Below are 22212 nucleotides of genomic sequence, written 5' to 3' on the forward strand. Positions count from 1 at the left end.
GACACCCCCAGGACCTCACCTGTGGAAATTCTGAGTAAGGCAAGAATAACAAGAGCTTTTCTTCACAGACCCAAGGAAGGATATGGAATAGAGAGGCCACATACTCCAAATGAACTTTGATCTCCAAAGTTGAGATTAATATTTACAGCCTATCTTCATGTCTTCTTTGAAGGTAGCTCCAACACAGAAATAAGAGCAGAAGGGGAAGGACCATGACTGAGGTAAGGAGGAAAGGAGATGCCTACAGTGCAAAATGTAAGGAGGCACTCACCCTCAGGTGCCTGGCCTGCATTTACAACACTGTGAGTGCTTCCTTAAATTATCTGCCTTAGGAGTCTCCTCACCTCATCCTAGTCTTGGTCCTAAAATGAGATCTTTTCTAAAGTAATGCTTGGAAGAGAAAGCAAAACTATAATCATCCAGTTCAGCTGAAAATTTTAAAAGCAAAGCTTATAAAGCCTTCTCAGCATATCTTAGCACTAAGATTTCTGAACCTGAAAGGAGAATGATGATCTGCCAGTAGCCCCAAGTGCTGTGCCCTTCAAATCTCACCTTAGACATGAAGCCTATACAGGGCTACAAAGGGGAAGTTCTAATCAGAAGAGCAGCAAGTTTTTATTTACATTAGGAGAAGGTGACAGTAGTTTTTAATTGAAAGTCAAGTGTAATGATATTTTGTCTAGTAACATATTAAGTAGCTCTTAATTTCAATTCTTTATTCATAATCTCTATCTTTATAAGATATAAATGAATTAATACTGGTGGAATACCTAGCTTAGCACTAGCACAGTTGGGTGTCAATAACTGGTAACTGTTTTTCTCACCAGGAGGGTAATGGAACCCAGGAAACACTCATCATCCAAGGTCAGCCCATCAGCAATTCTACATCATTTAAAGACAGAGTCAAGCTAGGGGCAGACTATGGGCCCTACCTTTCTCCAGTCCAAATCCATGATAATGACCGGAAGTTCTCTTGCCACGTTACATACAGGTCTGGCAAAACCTTGAGGAGCTCTACCACGGTCAAGGTTTTTGGTAAGAGTTTTTGTACTCTGCACACCCTGCCATCCTCCTGTCAATATTGCCTGCCTACCTTTTTCCCTAGAGAGGAAGTGACCTGTTTTACCTGGAGTAGCCTTGTGAGGGTAGCTATTCCAAAGGTCTGTTTACCTTGATACTTGTCCTTCATGTTGGGGGGGGGCAAGGATGAGAGTAAGAAGTAAAACAATGATGATTCAGTTTATAGACTGAAATCACACTGAAAGTTGGTCAGTTTCCTGGAGACTACTCCCTTATTTATAATTTTAATGTTTCCCAATAATACTGGAAATCTCTTTAACTATAACTGCCAAAGTGTAATTGCTTAACTGTCTAAGTATCTGAGTTGCTTGCCAGAGCAAGACAGAATAAGGCCAGTGTAAAGAAAGGAAGATGATAAGCACAGCCCTGGAGAAGCTCTGCAGGCACACCCTCACTGTCGTGCTGAGGCGGACTGTCCCGCTCCTCCAGCAAAGGAGCCTGCAGGGTCCAGATTTGGGGGGAAATGTGAAAATTCTATTTTGCTCAGTGATGCAAGGAAAATTAGTCAACAGAATCCTCTAGCATTCAACATTTTTTCATCTCTATGACTAAGAACTGTGTTTTTTAAAACAGCATTTTTAAATTAAGGTAAAGAGAAAAGTAGTATCTGGATGAGCAATTAATTGTTTTTGAAAATACTATAAACAAAAAGAAATTAACTTTACAAAATGTAAGTCATGAATGGCAGAACAAGTAAAAAAAATCTTTGTTTTTACTGTTTACTTAGAATCTTATTGCATTATTATTAGAGGTCACACAATTCTGTTTTGAAGGAAATGCCAGCCCTGTAGCTCATAAAAATGGAGTAGCTACAGCAAAAAATTAATACAGTGTGAAGCCTCTGACATAGCTTTTTCTACATTTCTCTCTCTGGCCCTCACGCTCTTCTTCCTGCCCTCCCCCCTTCCTTCCCTCCATCTCCAACTCTCTCCATGGATGGTCTGGGAAATAATCCCTCGCCTCTAATGGTAAGATTTCTTAGGAGCCTAAACAATGTCCTATGAAAAAGAGAAGACTGTTCATCTCGTTTATCAATTATTACCCTCAGCTCTCTCACTGAGGCGTGACTGTCTTAGCACAAACATGAAACTGGCCCATCTGGTCTGACTATTGGCAAATCAATGAAGGCAGCTATCTGGGATGTGCAAAGAAATATCAGTTCTAAGTAAGGCAAACCATATTCCATTTGACTTCCAAGGGTTTTTGCACCATAACTTGGTCCAATTGCCTTGTCAACAGGTAAATTGTGTCAGTATTTCTTGATCTTGAATGCTTTTGACTTGAATGCTTTTTACATATAACTCATCAATCTACCTATCTAGTCATCTATCTTAACATTGCTGTTTCTTCTTTGAACTCCTTTCAGTAGATGCTTAAAAATATGAGACTCTGTCTGCTTGTTGATTGGATTAGAATTTCCCTGCTTCCTGGGCTTTCTCTTTTAGCAAATGGGCCAGCTAGGTTGTGTCAGGTTAGTCTCATCTAGTCTTGAACCTACTGGGTGTCACCCAAATGTCTATTATAGTGGCCTGGGCACAGAAGTACAGTACATGTCTTATTCAGAACACACTGTGCATCCCTTGGTGATCCCTCAAGTAGAATGAGCCAAGAATGAGAATATGAAAACCCTAAATACCCAGGTGTACCACAGACCCATTCTCCATGCCCTAGATCCAGCTTATTTCCTCTTCCTGAACAATGCCTTCACTCTCCAATAGACTAGGGATCAGAAGCTTGCCCAGCTCCCCGGTTGCTTCCTGCATCTCCCTTATTATTCTCCCTTAACTCTTCTTTTCTTAGTGGGAAGTCACCTGCCATCACAAATTTGCTCTTCCCCAATCCTTGGCTCTGCACCTGATTGTCCTAAACCTCAGAAAGAATCTCTAACACCCCTACAACTTAGTAATTTTTCTTCCTTTCACATCCTTCATTTTACTGGTATTTGTTGTTAATGGGAGGTCAGAAATATCCCTCCTCTCATTGGTGTTCTAGGATTTTATCTTGATTTGGGTTCTCCTGGAAGAAAACAGTGAGTTAAGGATTTGAATTGAATTTATTCATTTGAGAAGTAATCCTGGGAAACATCAGAAGAGGAAGGAAAGGACCATCAGAAGGGAAGATAATAGAATGGACATGATCAAGCTGTGGGCTTAGAGCTCAGTCCCTGGGGAACTCTAAGAGAACATGCACCAGAGTTATCCCAAAGGAAGACCAGGAAGCTGAAGCATTAGCTCCAACTCCCCATCTTTTATTGCTGTAAACTCTGGGACTTCTAGTTTTCCCTATTTGTGGACTCAGTGTTCTCTCCTAATCCCAGCAGATCCTTTGGGGAGAATCACAGGTGTGCCCAGTGAGAGGCCTCAGCAAGTGGAGGCAAATGACAAGTGGATTTACAGGCAGTAACAGCACCTGTGTCAGAGTCTTACTATTTCCTCCACTGGTCCACAGATGGCTTTGTCTGCTGCACTCCAGAACTTAAAACCGTTTAAGTTCAACATGAGGTACTCATTGTCTACTTTGTACTGGGCTTTGTTAAGTGCTTGAGAGAAAGAAATGAATAAAACAGCCTGGTTTTGAGGTACCTACAATGTAGCCGGACAACAAAATCACTGAAGGACTCCCTGGTATTTTCTAGTGCCAAACAACTAAAGCGTCAAGTGTTTTTCATGTCCCTTTCAGAGGCCTATAAATTACATTGTCTTTTAGGCCTTTGAACATGTAGACTCCTCCTTTCTAATCTCTCCCCACCATCTGCCCCTCCCCTCCTCCACTTTCCCCATTTCACCTGACTCACAGATAATCATCATTCAACTATCAGATTTTCCACCTTTCAAAGGCTTCCTCTTATTCCCCAAGGATGGGTTAGCAGCTTCTCTTAAAAGCTTTTTTCAAATCCTACATGTCTTCAATTATGGTACTTATCTCAGTGTGTTCTAATTTCTAGTTTATCTGTTTGTATTTTTCATGAGAATATAAATTTCTTAGAGACAGTGAAGATGATTTGCCCACCTTTGTTTCCTAGGAATCTAACACAATGTGTGTTTAACATCTGACGAACGATGAATCTTGCACACATGTGCACACGTGCACACATGCACACACACGTGGCCAGGCCACATGGATTTCTGTGTCACTAACTGTGTTTTCTTTGCCTTCAAGCTAAGCCAAAGATCTCCATGATTATGGAAAACTCCGTGGGAAAGGTGAGTCACATTAAAGCCTTTGAAAATCTGCAGTATAACATGCCAAGGTGTGTCAGGTCACATCGTTGCTCGGAATGTTTTTCCAAAAGATCTTACTCCTTGGCTCTCGGCCAATTACTTCTGGTGAGGAAGAAGGGAAGCTGAATTGCTTCTAGAAACCTAAGGGGAATTCTTACTGTCTGACTTTGGGCTCTCAGAGCATGTGATCTGTGATCCCAAGTCCTTAATATTTCTGAAAAAAATAGTCTCAATAACTTAAATTTCTATTTTTGATAAAGATTGAAGCAGATAGTGAAGGAAAAGTAGGGCAGAGAGCAGTGTGAATCCTGGTGAAAGAATGAGTTTTATGCTCAGCAGACATTTAATTTGTTCAAAGTCTTTTCCTGTACCAGTTTTCCCATTGTTTTTATTTTGAAGTTAACAAGGAGCAACCTGTCCTTATATACCCCTTCAGAACCTGGGCTATTTCTTAGGCAGTAGGAGACCAGGCAAGAGAAAAGGGGAAGTAAAGTAGGCCCTCTGACTTCAATTTCTAGTAGGTAGTTCCCAGCCTCTAATCACTGGAACCTGGGCTCTCTTGCCAGCTCTTCCTCTTGCTAGCTGCGACCATGGGCAAATTATTTCATATCTTTGTAGTCAGCTTTCCCACTTATATGAAGGGGATAAGACAAGCATCTGCTCAAATATTGTTGTGGTTTTTAAAACAATGTGTGAAAAGTTCTTAGGATATAGTGTGGTATACATTAATTGCTCAATAAACATTTTGTTGTTTTGTTATTATCACTACTATGTTTGTTAATCATCTGTCTTGTGGCATTATGATTTCATTCTAGCTTTTCAAAACTTCAAGTAGAAGAAATATCCACATTAACTCTCAAACATTTTCTATTACATGGGATGAGAGAAAATTATACTCATATTCTGTTTCATTTCTAGTCCCAAGAATGTTAAATAACTTATGATTTCTAGTCCTGCTGAATATCATTAATTTAATTTGACAGTGGAATACAAATCCCCATTGTATTTTTAATAACTTATGAACTCTTTAAATAGCTCAGACTCTGTGGAATGGTATCAGATGAGTATATTTGTGCATTATGCAAGTATTTGTGTCTTTTGTTGATTTTATGTATTAATCTTTTAGATAATTGCCATTGCAGTTCTAAGCATATAGAAAAAGATTTTAAATTGTTCTGCCACAAATAATTCCCAATTTTAACAGTGGGCTTTATTTCATTAATTTAAATAAAACAAAAAAAATCTAATGGTACAATATTTGGTAGGTGTTTTTGTTATAAGGATTTCTTGTAGGTTCTTGGTGTCAATGTTTATAGGTAATACGTACTTAATCAGATATGTAACCATAAAATTCAACCCAAGAATTCCAGTTTTAAAAGTAAGGACTTTGTCTTCCATGCTAATTTCCTCTTCTGTACCGTGTTTGCCTCAAGGGGCTGAGAGGGAAAACCAGAGGCCATTCCTTCCTGGGGAATTAGTGAACACCCTCTCACCAAATCCACATAACCAGCTATAGCACACAACTTGTCTTTGGATCTTTTAACATTCTGCCAAACATTATAGATTCCTCATGCTAATATTCTTATAATCCCCATTGTATTTTTAATAACTTACAAACTCTTTAAATCCTTTTTACATGCTTTCATCCTGTGATGCTCCCAATGAGCCTCCAAAATAGGTAGGGTATCTGGCATTTTATACATGAGAAGTTGAGACTTGGAGAGTCTGAACAACTGGCTGAGTCACTAATAAAGGGCCCAGCTGGGATGAGACTGTAGCATGCATATCCAGGCTGGGGGGCATAATGAAAGGAGTCAGCTTCAGGGGCAGGTAGAGCTAATATCAAATCCTAATTTGACGATTTACAAGCTACATATCCTTACTGAATAGTTAACCTCCATGAGTCTCAGCTAACTCATCTCTAAAATTGGGGTCATAATAAATATTTCACAGAGTTCTTAGGTGAATTAAATTTATGCACAGTAATGAAGTACATGATGACACAGAGTAAATGTCTCAGGAATATTTCTTTCCTCCCCACTATTTATCATTCACTCACTCTCTTCCACTCATTCCTTCCTCTGTATTTATATTCATAAATCTACTATGTGATTGATTCTAGGAGACAGTATAGGATAATGAAAAAGCAGACATAGATGTTAGAATCTGATATACCTGGGTTGAATTCTCATCTATTGCTTACTAACTCTGGCCCCTGGAATCCCAGTTCCCTAGCTTTCTTGTCAGTGAGCAGGGGCAGTGATCCCAACATCACAAGAGTAATGTAAGGATCCAATGAGAGAACATATGCAAAGAAGCTACCACCTGGCTACCATATGTGTTGGGCAATGGGAATTTTCTACCTCCTCCCTTCATTCTCTAGAAATTACTAAGTCAACGTGTAGGTGTTAAATGCCTACTATGTGCTACATATCCGCTAACTCAGCAGTGTTCATCATCATTAGAACAACAGGGATTTGTTCAGTCATGAGTAGGGTTTTCCTGCATTACTAGTTAAAGTTTTAAAGGTTATGGTTAACTTAGTTATCCTGCAAAACGGAAAAGTCCCCAAATTATTCTAACAATGATGCCCTTCAGGCTTGGACAGGCCTAGAATGTCCAAGTGTCACACCTGCGGATGTCATGTTCTTGTGCATTCCTGAGAGCGAAGCTTCACCAGGGTTCCAATGTGGCATGTAGCCTGCCTTCATAGCTGAGATGGCAAAGGGACCTTCAACTTAAACCTTGAGGGCCTACCACAGAGTGGATTTTTACATTAAAGCAAAAGGTGCTGAGAAAGAATCCCCTCAGCCCAGAGCCACTGGCCCTCTCCACCCAGCTCTGATGATGCAGCAAAAGAAGGCACCAAGAGATGCATGCAAATTCCAGAACTGACTCAACAGTTCAGTCTCTGCACAAGCCACAAGTGTCTCTTTTATACCTGTGCTTTATTCTTTGACTCCATCATTTCCATAGGTCCTGTCCTTGTCACTTCTAATCTTTATTATGTTTGACAAAATTTAGGGAAAAATATAATGGAAATTACCTAACATAAAACATAGGGAACAGAAGCAGTTAGTGTTTAATGCCTAAGAAAGAAGGGAATAATAAGAACCATATAAGATAGACACCATAAGCTAAAAAACATATATCAAAGTTAGCAGGATAGCTCTAGTGGCTATTCACAGTATTTGGTGTTTTGTTTATTTAATTTTAGTTTTGTAAAAAGCCTGAATCTTTATCGATCCCTTGACTTTCTTAAACAACATTCTGTGTCTGTGTGTAAGATTAGGTATATGTATTGTGGCCTCTTTTCTCTTTCTCTAGCATACTGTGACACAATAAGACGCGAGTCCAAGTGCCTGGCTGCCTGTCTGCCATCCACTATCGCCATTGCAGTGGTGCGGGCCTGAGCTTTCTCCATAGCTGCAGAAGGCCCTGGGAGAGGAACCACATCCCAGTGGGGAAACCACATTTCCCACCACATGGGAGGTGAAATTTTTAATACCAGTCACATTTCTAGGGAAAAGGGGGATTACAGGACTACAGCACAGCCTGGGTTTTTCACAAGCCCGGTGTTTGAACTTTTGTCTGTTCCACAGACAGCTCACAGGGAAGACAGATCTGTTTGTCAGAGCTGCCGACAGATTCTAAGAACAAGCAGTCAGAGGGAGCCACTTAGTTGAGGACTGAAAGAGGGAAGACACCATTAGTGCACCAGGATCTTGTCTGCTTTCAGGGATGACAGTGCCGGTAAAGTACTTAGGCTTCTACAAGATAATGAGATAACACTGACTTTATCTCTTCTTGTCTTTCCCAGCTTTTTTCATTCCCTTTTCCTTATTCCCAACTCAGGTGCTTTTAAAAATAGATTCTAGAGGAATCATCCAAAACAAAAGTCAGCTCTAGCACAAAGGCCCGAGTAGTTTCCACTTTAGTTTTATTCCATTCTTGAGTTAACATTTTAGGTGTTTCTTCAGCAGCCCAGAGAAGTTTTCTCTTTCTATGCACTGTTAGTCTCCCTTTTTAAAAACCATCTCTGAAAATTTAATGAGGAATTGTTTTTTAAAAAATCTGAGAACAATGGATGGATATGCAGTTAGCCTTTCAGAAGCAGAAAAAATAATCCACAAACTACTGCTCCAATGGACAAGTGTCTGTGTGTGTTCTCTGGAAACAAAACAAAATAACCTAACTCACTAAAATTGACTTCAGAACCTGAGAAAATGCTCTACTGTCCTCCTCTTTCCCAGACATTCATGGCTTCTTTTAACATTTGGTGGTGAATTTTTCCATGAGTGCTGTCTCTCTTCTTCTCTGTTCACATTCTTCTCTATCCCTTTTCCTTTCTCTTTTAACTTTTGTGCCTCTGGTCTGTATTTCTCCTACTTACCCCATCTCTCCATCTTTTTACGTTTGTTTTTGAGATTCTCTCATGTCTTCTTCACTAACCCCTTCTCCTTTAACAGATCTTAATATGAGACTATATTATATTTTAACTATTTATAAATAAAATTTTATATCCTATATCCTTAATGTTTAATTCAAAGGAGTTGTAAAGTATTTAATTCTCTCTTTGCTGATTATGCATTATTTATTTACGTATTACATTGTTGAAAAGACTTGCAAGATTCAGACAGGTAATAGTGAGGAAACAGCTTTAATAAAAGCGGATGAGACAGCACTATACCATTGGAAGAAAGGTACATATTAGAAAGGTCTGGAGATTTCAGGACCAAGCTTCTTTGTCCTTCCACTGCTGGATTCCACAGAACAAGCTTTGTATCCAGTTCTCAAATCACCACCACATGCATACAAACACCTTCCTGGTCCCAGGAAGCCTGAGCTCTGCTCATTGGTGGAGGTTGCTCAGGGGATGGTGGTCATGCAGGTGCAGTCCAGCTACCCAACTGGCTTCAACTATCAAAACCTTCAGCTTTACCAAAACCAACCGCTAGGCATAACTCCCACTCTTTTCACTCAACAACGGTGGCTGGCTGGTACATTCTGCCACAAACAAGTCACAGACCCATGGTAGCAAAACAACATCTATAGTTAGTTAGTATATTTTAAAGTTTTTAATTAGTACAGCACTAGGAACCCTGTAAATAGGCATTGGTTATTCAGACCTGCTGAGATTAACCCATAGTACGCACTCCTTCTCTTAAAAACAAAATCCCACTGAATTGCTTTGCTATATCTTTAAGCTGGAACTAAAATGGCTTTTTGCTATGAGTCTAAAGTCAGTGTTCTAGAATAGATCTCCCCAAGCCATACTTAAACAAAGTGGAAGGGGTGAGCTGCTGCAGGCCTGTCTGTGTCCCCCTGGCAGGCCTCCCTCTCAGCCCTCACCTTCCATTTCATCTCCAGAATGGCCCTTTCCACCTCCTCCACAGCTCACTCTCTCCTTTCCATGGCCCGCTCCCGCCACTCCACTGCCCTCTCCCTCCTAAGAAGGTCCTTTTCTCTTTGACTGGCCCACAAAGTCAGAGTCCCCACCTGCTGTAGGGGCCTGGCCCAGTCACCCTCAATGCCCATGGGGAGCTGGGGCCCTTGAGCCATTGGGTCCTGGCGCTGCTCTGCCTGACCATGGCCACTCTTCTCCAGTTCCTCTCTGTGCATGCTCTTCAGATGCTTCCACAGGGCGGTGGTGCCCACATTCACCCCGGGGCCACGGCTCACCTGCCTTCCACACAGACGGCAAGTGGCGTATTGGTTAGGGTGGTGCCCAGCACGAGCAGGCGCCAGGTGGAAATACTCCCATGCCTCAGAAAACCGGGTCCCCTTGTTGTGGGGCACCGGGGTGGACATGGCACTCACAAAGGGGCTGGCCAGTTCTCCCATCTCGTGGATCTCCTCCTCCTCCTTTACCTGTAAGTTCCCTTTTGCATTTGCCCTGGTTCTCTCCTCTTCCTCCTCTTCCCGCCTCATACTGTCTCCTCTTCTACAGCTTTCCTTGAGCTAAAAGTCTTAGTTGAACCACAGCTATGGCTAACTGTGTATTTGGAAAGGAACTGTGTGATTCACAATAATAGTCAAAGAAAGGCTGGCCACCCTGGGGTGGTGTGATGTTTTCTCCTTTCTGCTTCACTGGAGAGTCAGGGTGAGTCAGAGGCAAGCAAAATGGTCTCCAGTGCTCTCCTGCACATTCCCCATGTGTCCCGGTTATGTACCAATCCCTCCTTGGCTGGGACAGCAAGTCAAAACAAATTAGTGCAATAATTACAGAGCTCTTCAGTGAACTCAGTGTTCTATGTACATCAAACACCACTGCAGTGTCTTTGAATGTTGAAAATTTTAGGTTTTCTCCAGGCTGCTTCCACCATCTCTGTGCTTCTGGATACCTGTGAAATGTGGATGCAGGAGGAGCAGCCTCAGGGTTCAGGCTATTCGGGATGCCCAGGGCTGGAGCTTCGCCAGGTCTCTCTCGGTGTAGGTAGCAGCAAGCACAGACAGATGCTCATGTGAGAGAGACTCGTGCTTCCTCAAAACTGTTGCAACAAGCAGTCAGAGACTGAAAAGTCTGCCAGGGTCCAGGTAGTAAAGTTCCTAACGTGAGGTCAGTGTATCCCTAGAGTAGTCCTCTGGGGCTGGAATTCTAAGAAATCTAAACAGCAGGCTGAGCTGTTTTCAGTGGGAGGAACTGGCATGCACGTAGGAGAAACAGGTGGACATATCTCCACAGGCTCAGTGTCACCCGATGGTCCTGGCAAGAAGCTCAGCACACTCCACCTTCCCTGGCACCATTATCTGCAAAGCCAATAGCTGATAAGACCTTCTTGACAGCAGCCTACTCCAGATGTTTGGCCTATTTACCCCTCTTTAAGAATTTTTTAAAAATAGAATGTTATATTACATTTTAAAAGCAGGCTGACCACTGACTCCTTACTTAGATTGTTTTTTAAGTGAATTGGAGCCTCATTCATCAAGATTTGCAACTCCAAACAATTGGAAAACACCTGCCAGCCACTAGTGGGTACTTACAGTCAAGGGAGGCTCTGGTTCTGTCTCTGATGGCTCCAGTGCAGAGTGAGTGCTCCGTGCACCGTGAATAACTGTTAGCTGGCTCCTGCCCCAGGAGGAGGGTACCTTCAGTTCCTGTCCCCTCCTACTTTCAGAGGAGCCTTGTTTCCAAGTGGATGTGTCCCTGCCTGTGGGTTTTTTCTGCAACGCAGACACAAGTGCAAACTTTTTCTCTGCCCCCTCCAGCACTAAAAGGATGTTCCTGGCAAATGCCATGTAGCAAAACAGCAAATCCAGCGCCTACGCATCTGTTTTGTTTCCAGATGACTAGATTATCTGGCTTTCAAGCAAATGAGATTTAAGAGGAAAATGGTGAATATGGGCAGGGAAACCACATACCTCAAGGGCATCTGTGGTTTCGAGTATTTTGTCCGATTGTCGGACCAAGAGCCTCAATTTGGTTTAGAAACTACAGGTGTTGTAAACACAGCAAGTAAAAAGCCAAAGAATTTGGAGGAAAGGGAAGATTAAGTTTAAAAAATAAAAACAAATTCAAAGAAGCATGGCAAATTGAGAAACAGATTTGGAGTTGCTTTTTATTATATTATGTAAATAGACTTGGAAAAGCTGAAATCCTGTTGGCTTCTACTTTGAGTTGGAGTAAAATAAAGGGATAATTACAACTTAAGCAAGAAGATGTATATCCATACATATTATAAATAAATGAATATATATATATATATATATATATATATATATATATATTATGTTCATTGAAGAAGAAAAACCTCCCAAGAGGAGATGGAAACATTTTAAAGAAGGTGTACTTTGAAGAAAAAAAAGTTGCATTGTAGGAGAAGAGATAGAAAAGGCAAAGTAAAAAACTTGTGGAGACAAAGAAAAATTTCAAATGAAAGAAAAGGGCTAGGGGAGGAGGAAAGACTGCAAATAGGAATGAGGAGTTAGTAAAGACATAGGGAAACTTTGTTTAAGATTTCTCTTTCTAAACTAAAAAGCTAAATGTTTTCAAAATGATTCTTTGCAAAGCCCTTTAGAAAAAGTTCTGTCCAAACTTAGGGAAACTAAATATGGGTTAACAGAGAAATGGTCACTATTTCAGTATTTCATCCATGGAAATAAGGGAATGATCAGTTTTACAGACATATTTGGATCCATTTTTTCCAGCTCCTTAATCTCCCAGTGCTCCGGACATCCACTGGCTTGCCTCTGCTTTCAGAACAGCATTCCCAGCTCACACCTGGTTTATGAACCCACTTCACTCGTGCATCTTTGCATATTCCTCACTAGTGTCCAACAGAGCCCACCTGTAGAGGCCAAGCTCATTTCTTCCCTGTCCACAAAATGCAACTCTGTTCTTTAAGTTCTTTTCAGATTTCATTCTTCTCTGAACTCCTAAAACATGTCCAAACACTTTTTGGCACTTATTACATAGTTCTTTGTACTATTGCTCACTTATTGCAGGTAGATTTAGCATAACATGTTGCAGAAACCCATGATTTTGCTTGTCTCACAGAGGCAACAGGCACACAATGAGTAAGTGAATGATTTTACTTTAGAGCACCGGAACGTGTCACTGGGTATGCTTGTATGTGTGCACATAGACGTTCATGCATAGTTACTTCTTCTTTTTCTTTTAATTTAACATGATTTCTTCTTATGCATTTGGGCCAAGTAGAAGTTTCCAAATAAAGACAGCTCCATTTGTTCAGCAAAACCATACATGCTCAATGTTTCCTAAGATGTTTGACCTCAACTTGAACTAGTATACTCTACAGTTTTTCAGTTTTAGGGAGGCTGGGAGGAGTTTCAGGACAAAAACCATATTCCTAAACAAAATCTTGAGACATAGTCTAGAGACGGAATACAATATTTAAAATCTGAATCATTCCATAAAATCTGAATTCAGAGAATCCACAAGAGCTACATCTTTTGAACATGTTTATTAAGTTGACAAGAGATTTTTTTTCAGTGAGACAGAATATTTGTGAAATAATGGAACCCACACTGGTTACTGATATTACCACAGCATCATCTTTTGGTGGGTTAACTGACCATGGAAGAAATGAGTCATAAGGATGGTTAAAGGCTGACATAAGACTGCATTTCCTATAACTCATATGTCCCTTCCTGGACCACCTTTAGATAATCATTAGTCTTGGCATTTTATTGGATTAAATAAACTAAATTCCTTTTTCTTTAATAAATAATAATATATTTTAAGTGACCTGGTTTTATTTTTGATTTGTTAGGGCAGAAAGTGAAATAATTTCACAGATCTGCATTCCTGCCACTGCATGTATTCCCGCTCTCAAGTGCTGAATGAGTGGGAAAACTGGGAGCTGCACTGTTCCCTGCTAACCGTCTTGGATACACAACAGATAGCTTCCTCAGAAAGTCGCATTATTTCCTTGAGATTTTGGTGGTCACGCACTGAGAGGTGTTACATTCTACCTCAGTAGGTTCTCACAAGAGAAATGCAACTCAGTGTGTTTAAATTTGGTTTCTCGGCTCTATAGGTACAGACACTTCATGGCTAACTAGTCTGTGGGGCAACTGGCACACCACACACGACATCCAGTTCATTGTTCTTTATTAGTTAACTACTGGTTCTTTACAGTCATCAGTTGGAACACATTTGAGAACTAAGAACAAGAGCTGGTAATAGGTAAAACTACACCCATCTCTTGATGAGAAAACAAGTAATTGTAAGTGGAATTATAATTTTGCAGTATCTTAGATAAAATAATGAGAATCCAATAAAGTCACCAAGCTATTGAAGAAACCACCATCTCACAAAGAGTGTTGAAAACACAACCCTACCTCTAAACTTTCTAGTGCTGTAACATAAACTACCTGGTTTTCTTTCTCTCTTATTTCAATAAATGTGTTTTACCAGGAAATATTTTGGACTGGAATTAGGTAACAGAGTTCCCAATTGTTCTATCAACTATATTCCACCCACCCCCTTTAGCCATTCTGTAATTCTGTGCCTTGGTTTCTCCATCTGTCAAGTGACAATAATAAGGTGTGACCCACCTACCCTATAGTATTAAGATAATAAAATGAAAAATGAATTAGGAAAACTTTCTACAAGTCAAAAGTGAGATATTTACAATAAGGTGTAACTGTGGTTATTGCTACAAATGGTACTTTACACTATTTGGGGAATGGAAACAACCAAAGTGTGGCATTTAGCCTAACAGAATATTCTTCTCTGGCTTCTGTTACAACTTCTTCCTTCTATCCTTTCATTTCCATTTAGTACTATTTTATTCTGCATGTGTAGTTGTGGTTTTCTTCTTTCAAAACCAAGAATGCAGATTTGCAATATTAGTATTGTTTTGAATTCTAGCCATTCATTTATAACATAAAGGGAAAGTCTATTTATAGTTCAAATTTTTGTACAACCTCTTAAATGTAAACACTGCACTGTTGAAAGTAGGGAAAGTATTTCCTGCTGATTTGCCTCTTGGGAGGCTCGGCAAGGATATAAGGGTCATCTGTTTCTTCCAAATTTGCAAATGATTCTTTCTGTGTCCTATCTTTACCCCAGAGAACATTCACCTGTTCACTGAGGAATGTATTTCCTACAGCAAATCTCTCATGGTTTACAGACAGTGGCTCTCCTCAAGGTGAAAGAAAAGGTAAGGAAATCATTCAGTGGAAATGGGGTTGGCAAAGAAAGAAAACAATGAACAATAAAAATTGCGGTTGCCTAAGATCGTCTTGGCTTTTAAGAACAATTCTCCTCCCAAGACAAACATCACCTTGCCTACCAGGTGCCACTTTCTGATAGCTCATCTGGCCCCTCCAGGAGGGTGGGGGCAACATTTCCCAGCATGTAAGAAATCCAGTTGACGTAATCAACTTACACACAAACACTAACGTTTTATTTCAGTTAGTAAAAGCAGATCTGTTATATGAGGGCAAAATGTTTAATTCAACATAAATTTATTGATAATTTTATACTTAATAATTAATATAATACCACTGTTTAAATCAATAAACATGATTTCTGCATCTTCTTGTAAGGACCTGGGTGGAATGGGAGTTGGGGGAACTGGAGGAAGTGCACAGAAAGGACTTCGCCCTGTTCACCAGGGGGATTAAAAGTTGCTGGATCAAGAACACACACTGAAATGAGCTCAGGGGTGGCTACACAAAGCCATAGTTTTCGTAGGTGAGGAACTTGACAGCCTTTGCCAGAACAATCCCAGCCATTCCCTGCCTGGGCATCAGCTCTGCTCCTTTCTCCTGAGTCATTTTTCCTCAAAGTGCAATGTACTTTCAACAGTAACTGAATGCATAGCTCTTACTGCATTACTTTTAATTTGAAAAATTAAAGGTTTATGTTTCTGAATGATTGTGTTCATCTACTTGATTCATTTTGAGACTATTACTGATTTTTGTTATTAGTTTATTTTAAAAGCAGTTCACCCACAATAATGATAGGATAGGATCAGTATAATATCTGGTCTTTAAAATTTTATTCATTCATTCATTCATTCATTCATTCATTTATAGAGAGGGAAAGGGAAGGAGAAAGAGAGGGAAAGAAACATCAATATAAGTGTTGCCTCTCTCACGCACCCCAGCCAGGGACCAGACCCACAACCCAGGCATGTGCCCTGACTGGGAATCAAACCAGTGACCTTTTGTTTTGTAGGACTATGCCCAATCAACTGAGCCACACAAGTCAGGGCCTGATAATATCTATTAAATGTCATTATAGATATGTTCTCCTGTTAAATAATCCCTGATCTGATGTGCCCATTATATTACTGAACCAAAGGGGTTAGTTTGCCTATGTGCATCAAAGTTCAGTAAGATGCAAACAGGAGTTTGCAGCAAAGAAAAGTAAAGGTTTATTTAGGGAATAGGCACCAAGACCAGAGGCACGGATGAGGCAGTACTCTAAGATGCAGTTCTCCAATGGCCTCTAGGTGATAGATTGTATACGGAGAAAATCATTAGTCGTGGTAGCTAAGGGATCTGGGGTCATGGGCTCTGCTGAGTCATCCAAGCTAGAGCAGGGAGTAGTTGATAATTGCTTCAGGTCTGATGTCAGCCATGGCGGCGTTCAGTCTGATTTCATGAGCACGTGGTTGGTAGGAATGTTCTGATTTCATCGGCCTGAGGCTAAACATAACAGAGTGAGACTGTTATCTTTAGTTTGGCAGAAACTCTGTTATCATGGTTAACAGACACCAGGCTTTATTCTTAAGACAGTTTGATGATGACCAGAACCTAATGTCCCAAGGGCTTCATGATTAAAGGAATGGGCATGCAGTGTGTGCAAAGGTGGAAGGGTCTGGGAAAGGAGGCAGGTGAGTTACAGCACTGTGAAGTTGGACAGAGCTAGCATGAATGGAAAAAATTATATTAAAGCACTGAAGTTCCTGTGCAGTTACAATTATGGTCCCAACCATAAGGCCAGAGAGTGTGGTCAGAAATCTACCAGTATACAACCACATTTAGTGCTGAGTTGGCAAGTAATAACTTCAGAACTAGCATTTAGGACCTTTAATGTAAAGAAGCTGTGAGAATTCAGAAATTTCTGGCCTATGATGACAAATGGTTTTACATTAAATTCCTGCTGCCATGTAAGCTGTTTGGAGGTTGTACTAACAGTAGCAGTTAAATAGATTCCTATTTCTAAAGAAGACACAGGATCCAAAATGACAATGGTCATAAATCTAAAGCTTATTGCAGAAAACACAATACAGCAATGCCACTAACGTAAGAATATGTATCACACATACATTCATAGCAAGGGGTCTGTTGATGTCAGGTCTGGTCCTTTGTCTTCTCTTCCTAAGGGGGACTTGGGGAACCACTGATATGGCACAGAACACCTCACAAGTGGGGCCCCCAAAGTGGAGTCTCAGCTGAGGTCATTTTGTATTTTCCTGGTGACTCAGGTATATTCCTGACGTGTATCCAGGCTTCACAGCAGAGCCCTCCCAAGTTCTCGCCAGGGCAGGTGTAATTCATCGGTCCTCTCCCCAAGCCCCCTGGAACCGCTGTTACAAACAAGGCAACACTCTTAATCAGTACATCTCACACCTTGACCCTGGACCGATACCAGACAGGAGCTTGAGCAAAGCAGTTCTGGTTAGTTGTAGGCCTGCTGGCACAGGCACTCACAGCTCAGAAGCTATGGCTCGACCCCTTGAGGCTCTCTATTACCATAAACCTAACTGTGGCCAGCCACGCCTTGGAGGCTTATACAAAAAATGTTAGTGACTAACCTCATTCTTATTTGTCTTGTAGAAACATACATTCCTAATGAAGAAAGAAAAAACAAAAGTGGATTTTTGAACATGAAGTCTGTTTTCACATTGGAGTATGGCAATAACCAAACCCAGTCCCAAAACCTGACCATCTGGTGCATGGCTCTGATTCCAGTGCCTGGAAATACAGTGCGGAATATCTCATCCAAAAAGATCACTTTTTCCTTGGGTGAGTTGTCTAATGCATAAGGTCAACACAGGGTGGCCAAGATGCTGTAAGTTCAGAACATGTCTGACTGGAAAACAGAATATTCATCATTTTCGTAATATTTTAATCTCAGAAAACTCTCGCTACACTACTTAAAATTATTAAACTTCAAAGGAGCAAGCATTTTCTACAAATGGGACACTACTGAAAGGATTTTCTTCAAATAAAAAGTAGCTAATTCTTATTTTCAAGAATTTCAGGTGAATACAGCTTTTTTTCCAAATTCCATTAATAATAACTCCTAACTGGCATTTTGTTTTTCTACCATATAATGAAAAGTAACACAAATATATTGACAATCAAGAGAGATCATCATTTAGGATTTTTTAAAAATCTTAAAATTCCTTCTGAGTCACCAAAAACATTCAATTATACCTAGCATAATGGGTACACTATGTATGAGATATAAATATTTTAAGGATAGAGACTATATCTTAATGGCTTCGGTACCACTACTTTGAAGCACAGAATCTGGCACACAGAAGATTTTTATGACCTGAAAAGTGGTATGTAGGATCATTCTACTTACTACAACATTTGATTAACCAGATCAAACAGTGGAGATTTTACTACATAAAAGATGTGAACAAATGTTTTAACACTGTGACAACAGATTGCCTATAAAAAACTGAAGTTTGTAATGACATCTGTCCAATATGCATATGTAATAGTAAAGTAATACCTATGAAATTTAAATAGATTTGAAAGTCATTAATAAAAAACTCTGCAGGACTAAACATCTTTTTCCACCTTCCTATTTTCAGCAATGTTGTCTTCTAGGACATACTCATGAAAACCAGAATAATGGATGAGGAAAAGAGTTTCTCTTTGTTTCAAGGTCACGGCCTGCGTCTTGGCTCCTTCCTAGCCTTGTCCAAACACAGGGAGTTGGTCCCTGGGACCACTGGGGGGAGAAAGGTGTGTGGGTGGCTCAGGCAAGGCCATTCCCCACCCTTCAGACACACGTGCTAATCGGATACCGCGGCAGCAGCACCATCGCTGTAACTCTCTCTGTGTATATAAACAAGTTGTCCCATGAACTTAACAGTTAAATTACTCAGAAATGGTCATGGGTTTACAGTGAAAGATCCACGTGCAACTTTGTCTAATTCCTTCAAAAATAAATACACCTTCTTTTCTGAAGTGTGGGTGCAGTTAGGGCTGCTGTCTTGGAACAGTAAAGGGTACTGGTTCTCGCACAGCTTTGCCAGTAGCTTCGGCGGAACCAAAGGACACAAGCTAAACACCAAACAACCTCAAATTCCAAAGGGAACCCTACTTCCATCATAGACAGGGCTATGTTTTCAAAACTATTATTTTATTATTTTAAAACTATGCTTGCCTTGTTGTTTAAAAACTTTAATTTTTTAGAGCAGTTTTAGGTTCACAGCAACAGTAAAAGAAAGGTACAAAGATTTCCCTCATACCCACCCCCCACACACATGCATATTCTCCCACATTATCAACATCACACACCGGAATGGTGCATTTGTTACCACTGAGCCTACACTGACACATCATAATTATCTGAAGTCCGTAGCTTACCTTAGGGTTCATCCTTGGTGTTGTACATACGAGGGACTTCAACAAATGTATGACACATGTCCGTCATTACAGTATCACACAAAATTGTTGTGATACTGCCCTAAAAATCCTCTGTGCTCTGCCTATTAATCCCTTTCCTCTAGCACCCAACCCTTGGCAAACACTGAGTTTTTTTTTTTTTTTTACAATCTCTATAAATTTGTCTTTTAAGAATGTTATATGGGAATCATACAGTATGTGTGTAGCCTTTTCAGACTGGCTTCTTTCATTTAATAATAGGCATTTAGTGTTCTTCCTTGTCTTTTCAAGTTTGATAGCTCAATTTTTATTTTTGGCACTGAATAATATTCTATTGTATCCATGTACCACATTCACCTACTGAAAGACACCTTGGTTGAGTCTAAGTTTTGGCAATTATGCATAGAGCTGCTGTAAACATTCATGTGCAGATTTCCACATGGGCACGAATGCTAGACTGCTTCAGTACATACCGAAGAGCAAGGTTACCTGACTATGGTAATGGTATGATTAGTTTAGTAAGAAACCACCAAACTGTCTGCCAAGGTTAGTTGTGTCATTGTGCAAATGAATGAGAGTCCCTGTTGCTCCACCTCCTCACCTGCACTTGGTGTGGTCAGTGCTCTGGGTTTTGGTCATTCTGATAGCTGTGTAGTGGTATCTCATTGTTGTTTTAATTTCCATTCCTCCGGTGACATGTGATGTAAAGCATCTTTTCGTATGCTTATTTGACATCAGCATGTCTGCTCTGATGTGGTGTCTGTTAAAGTTTTTGGCCCATTTTTCAATCAGATAGTTTTTCTTATTGTTGAGTTTTAAGAGCTCTTTGTATGTTTTAGGTAACAGTCCTTTATCAGATGTGTCTTTTGCAAATATTTTCCTCCCATTCTGTGGCTTGTCTTCTCATTCTCTTGAACTATGTTTAGTTTTAAGATTAGAAACTAATGAATATTTTTAGGGTAATAAGGAAGAACACTGATCTTGACACCCAAAGCACACAATTCCAATATTACAGGATAGTCCTGGATCTAGCATAATTTTAGGCTCTGAACAGAGGTTATTTTTAAATTTTTATAATGAGTTTTTACCCTTTATGATAAAATATGAAAGACAATAAATCTTGAAGAGCCCAGTTTCCCAAAATTATACCTTACATTCTAGTCACAATCCAACATATATCTTTGCAAATGATGTAGAAGATGCAGTTGAGACTCTGTAATAGTTCTTAAACACTTCCAAACATGCTTTCTCTGCCTGTGTTAATACCACGGGATGCTGTATGAACACTGGAGTAAACTTCTAATGATTTGTCCATGAGTCATTGCCTTATCAAGCTATTATTGCTGACAGATATTAAGATGAGGATACAGAAGAAAATTCTGTTGTCTCTAAGTGCTAAAGCAGAAAAACTCTGGAAATATTACAGAGCAGAAAATAGGTTTAGGGAGTCGAGAACAGTTTTTGCTGCCTTTTGTTCTCAAAGAAGAGTAATAATGTTGGAAGGCTGTGAGGTAACAGTGTCCTGAGGTGCTCCCTGCCCGACCCAGCCCCAGTCTCCCAGGAAGCTCAAAGGCTCGATGATGCTTCTCGAGAAAACTCAGAAATGAAAGGGGTCAGCGTGGGGGTCATCAGTAGCTCATCAGGCAGTTATTTGAGTTACCAAGGCATGCAGATTCCTGTAATTCAACAGTTAATTTTTTTAAAATATCCTATTCTGCTATCCTAGCTGATCAGAATGTCTAAAATTGGAGCACTGCAGTCGAGTTTTTGGCATATGCCAAGTGTGGGTTTTTTGTTGTTGTTGAGATGTGGGGGATATTTTCTCCTGTTTCAATCTAAAAGTTGAGCGTGAATACCCTCTGGGTTGGGGAATATCCTGGCTGCATCAGCTTCGACAGGGATTTATTTGTTAAATGGATTTCCAACAGTAACTATTAAGGTCAAGACCTTGGGAATAAAAAGAAAGGTAAAGGCAAACAAGCTGTGTGAGTGTGTGTGTGAGTGTGCATGTGTCTTTTGGGTGTGGAGAAAGAATTAAAGGGGGCTACATCAATAATGGGATGAAAAAATCATTGAATATTAGAGTGGGATATGCCAGACAAATACTTCTTGTGATGTCTCCCATACCCATGACTGATCTTGGGGATCCTGAGAGTATCAATAAAGGACTTTAATGTACATACAGATCACCCAAGGACCTTGGTAAAATGCAGATTCTGATTCAGTAAGTCAAGAGGGGCGGGGGAGGACCTGAGAATCTGAGTTTCTATTAAGTTCCTAAGAAAAGCCACGAGCCACATTTTGAGTAGCAGGGACCTAGAGGGTCCTGGAGTTTATTTCTAGGTGGACCAGCTAAGGGCTGAGTCAAGCTCTAAGGAAGCCCTAAAATGGGCTCTACTGCCCTATGGGACAGGCAGGTGGTCACTGCTGCCCACTGCTTGTCCTGAGGGCCTGCTGGGCGTGCTGCAGAGCAGACACCCTCGGGAACAAGTGGAGCTGCTTGAGGCCGGCCTCTCAGCCCCTGACAAGTAGTCGGTGTAACAGTCTGAAACTGTTCATATATTTTTGCTAAACTCTTCATTTGAGTTTTGGAAAATAATTTTCTCCTATTAGGTTTTTTTAGCTGGTCCTTTTGACACCCTCTGGGTTTTGTTTTAACCAAAGCGGAGTTTTTACTTTGCAGGACAACCTGAAACCAGAAGGATAAGTTTTGGCCTCAAGGTTCATTTTAAAAGCTCTGTATTATTTTTGTCAAAGGGCAAAGAGTTCCTGGGAGGCTGGGGACAGGCGGGGATGGAAGCACCTCAGAGTGCTGTTACATTGCAGCCTTTAGACATTATTACTCTTCTCTGGTACAAAAGGC

The 22212-nt window shown here is 40.5% G+C and overlaps 2 protein-coding genes across 4 annotated transcripts in view; one reads left to right on the forward strand and one right to left on the reverse strand.

The window, feature by feature from the left end:
- Positions 1–22212, forward strand: part of CD96 (CD96 molecule) — an 87896-nt gene that overhangs the window by 25145 nt on the left and 40539 nt on the right. For all 3 annotated transcript variants that reach the window (XM_036018067.1, XM_036018068.1, XM_036018066.1), the window contains exons 4-7: positions 828–1035; positions 4240–4283; positions 14839–14929; positions 17559–17747. In XM_036018067.1, coding sequence (XP_035873960.1) covers positions 828–1035; positions 4240–4283; positions 14839–14929; positions 17559–17747 — 532 coding nt within the window. The remainder of the gene's footprint in view (positions 1–827; positions 1036–4239; positions 4284–14838; positions 14930–17558; positions 17748–22212) is intronic.
- ZBED2 (zinc finger BED-type containing 2) lies at positions 8798–11964 on the reverse strand. Its single transcript, XM_036018069.1, is given in 2 exon segments — positions 8798–11051; positions 11286–11964. A coding segment is annotated over 1 exon segment (654 nt). The 5' UTR covers positions 10233–11051; positions 11286–11964; the 3' UTR covers positions 8798–9578.

Source organism: Phyllostomus discolor, chromosome 2, assembly GCF_004126475.2.
Source record: "Phyllostomus discolor isolate MPI-MPIP mPhyDis1 chromosome 2, mPhyDis1.pri.v3, whole genome shotgun sequence".
Taxonomy (NCBI): Eukaryota; Metazoa; Chordata; class Mammalia; order Chiroptera; family Phyllostomidae; genus Phyllostomus; species Phyllostomus discolor.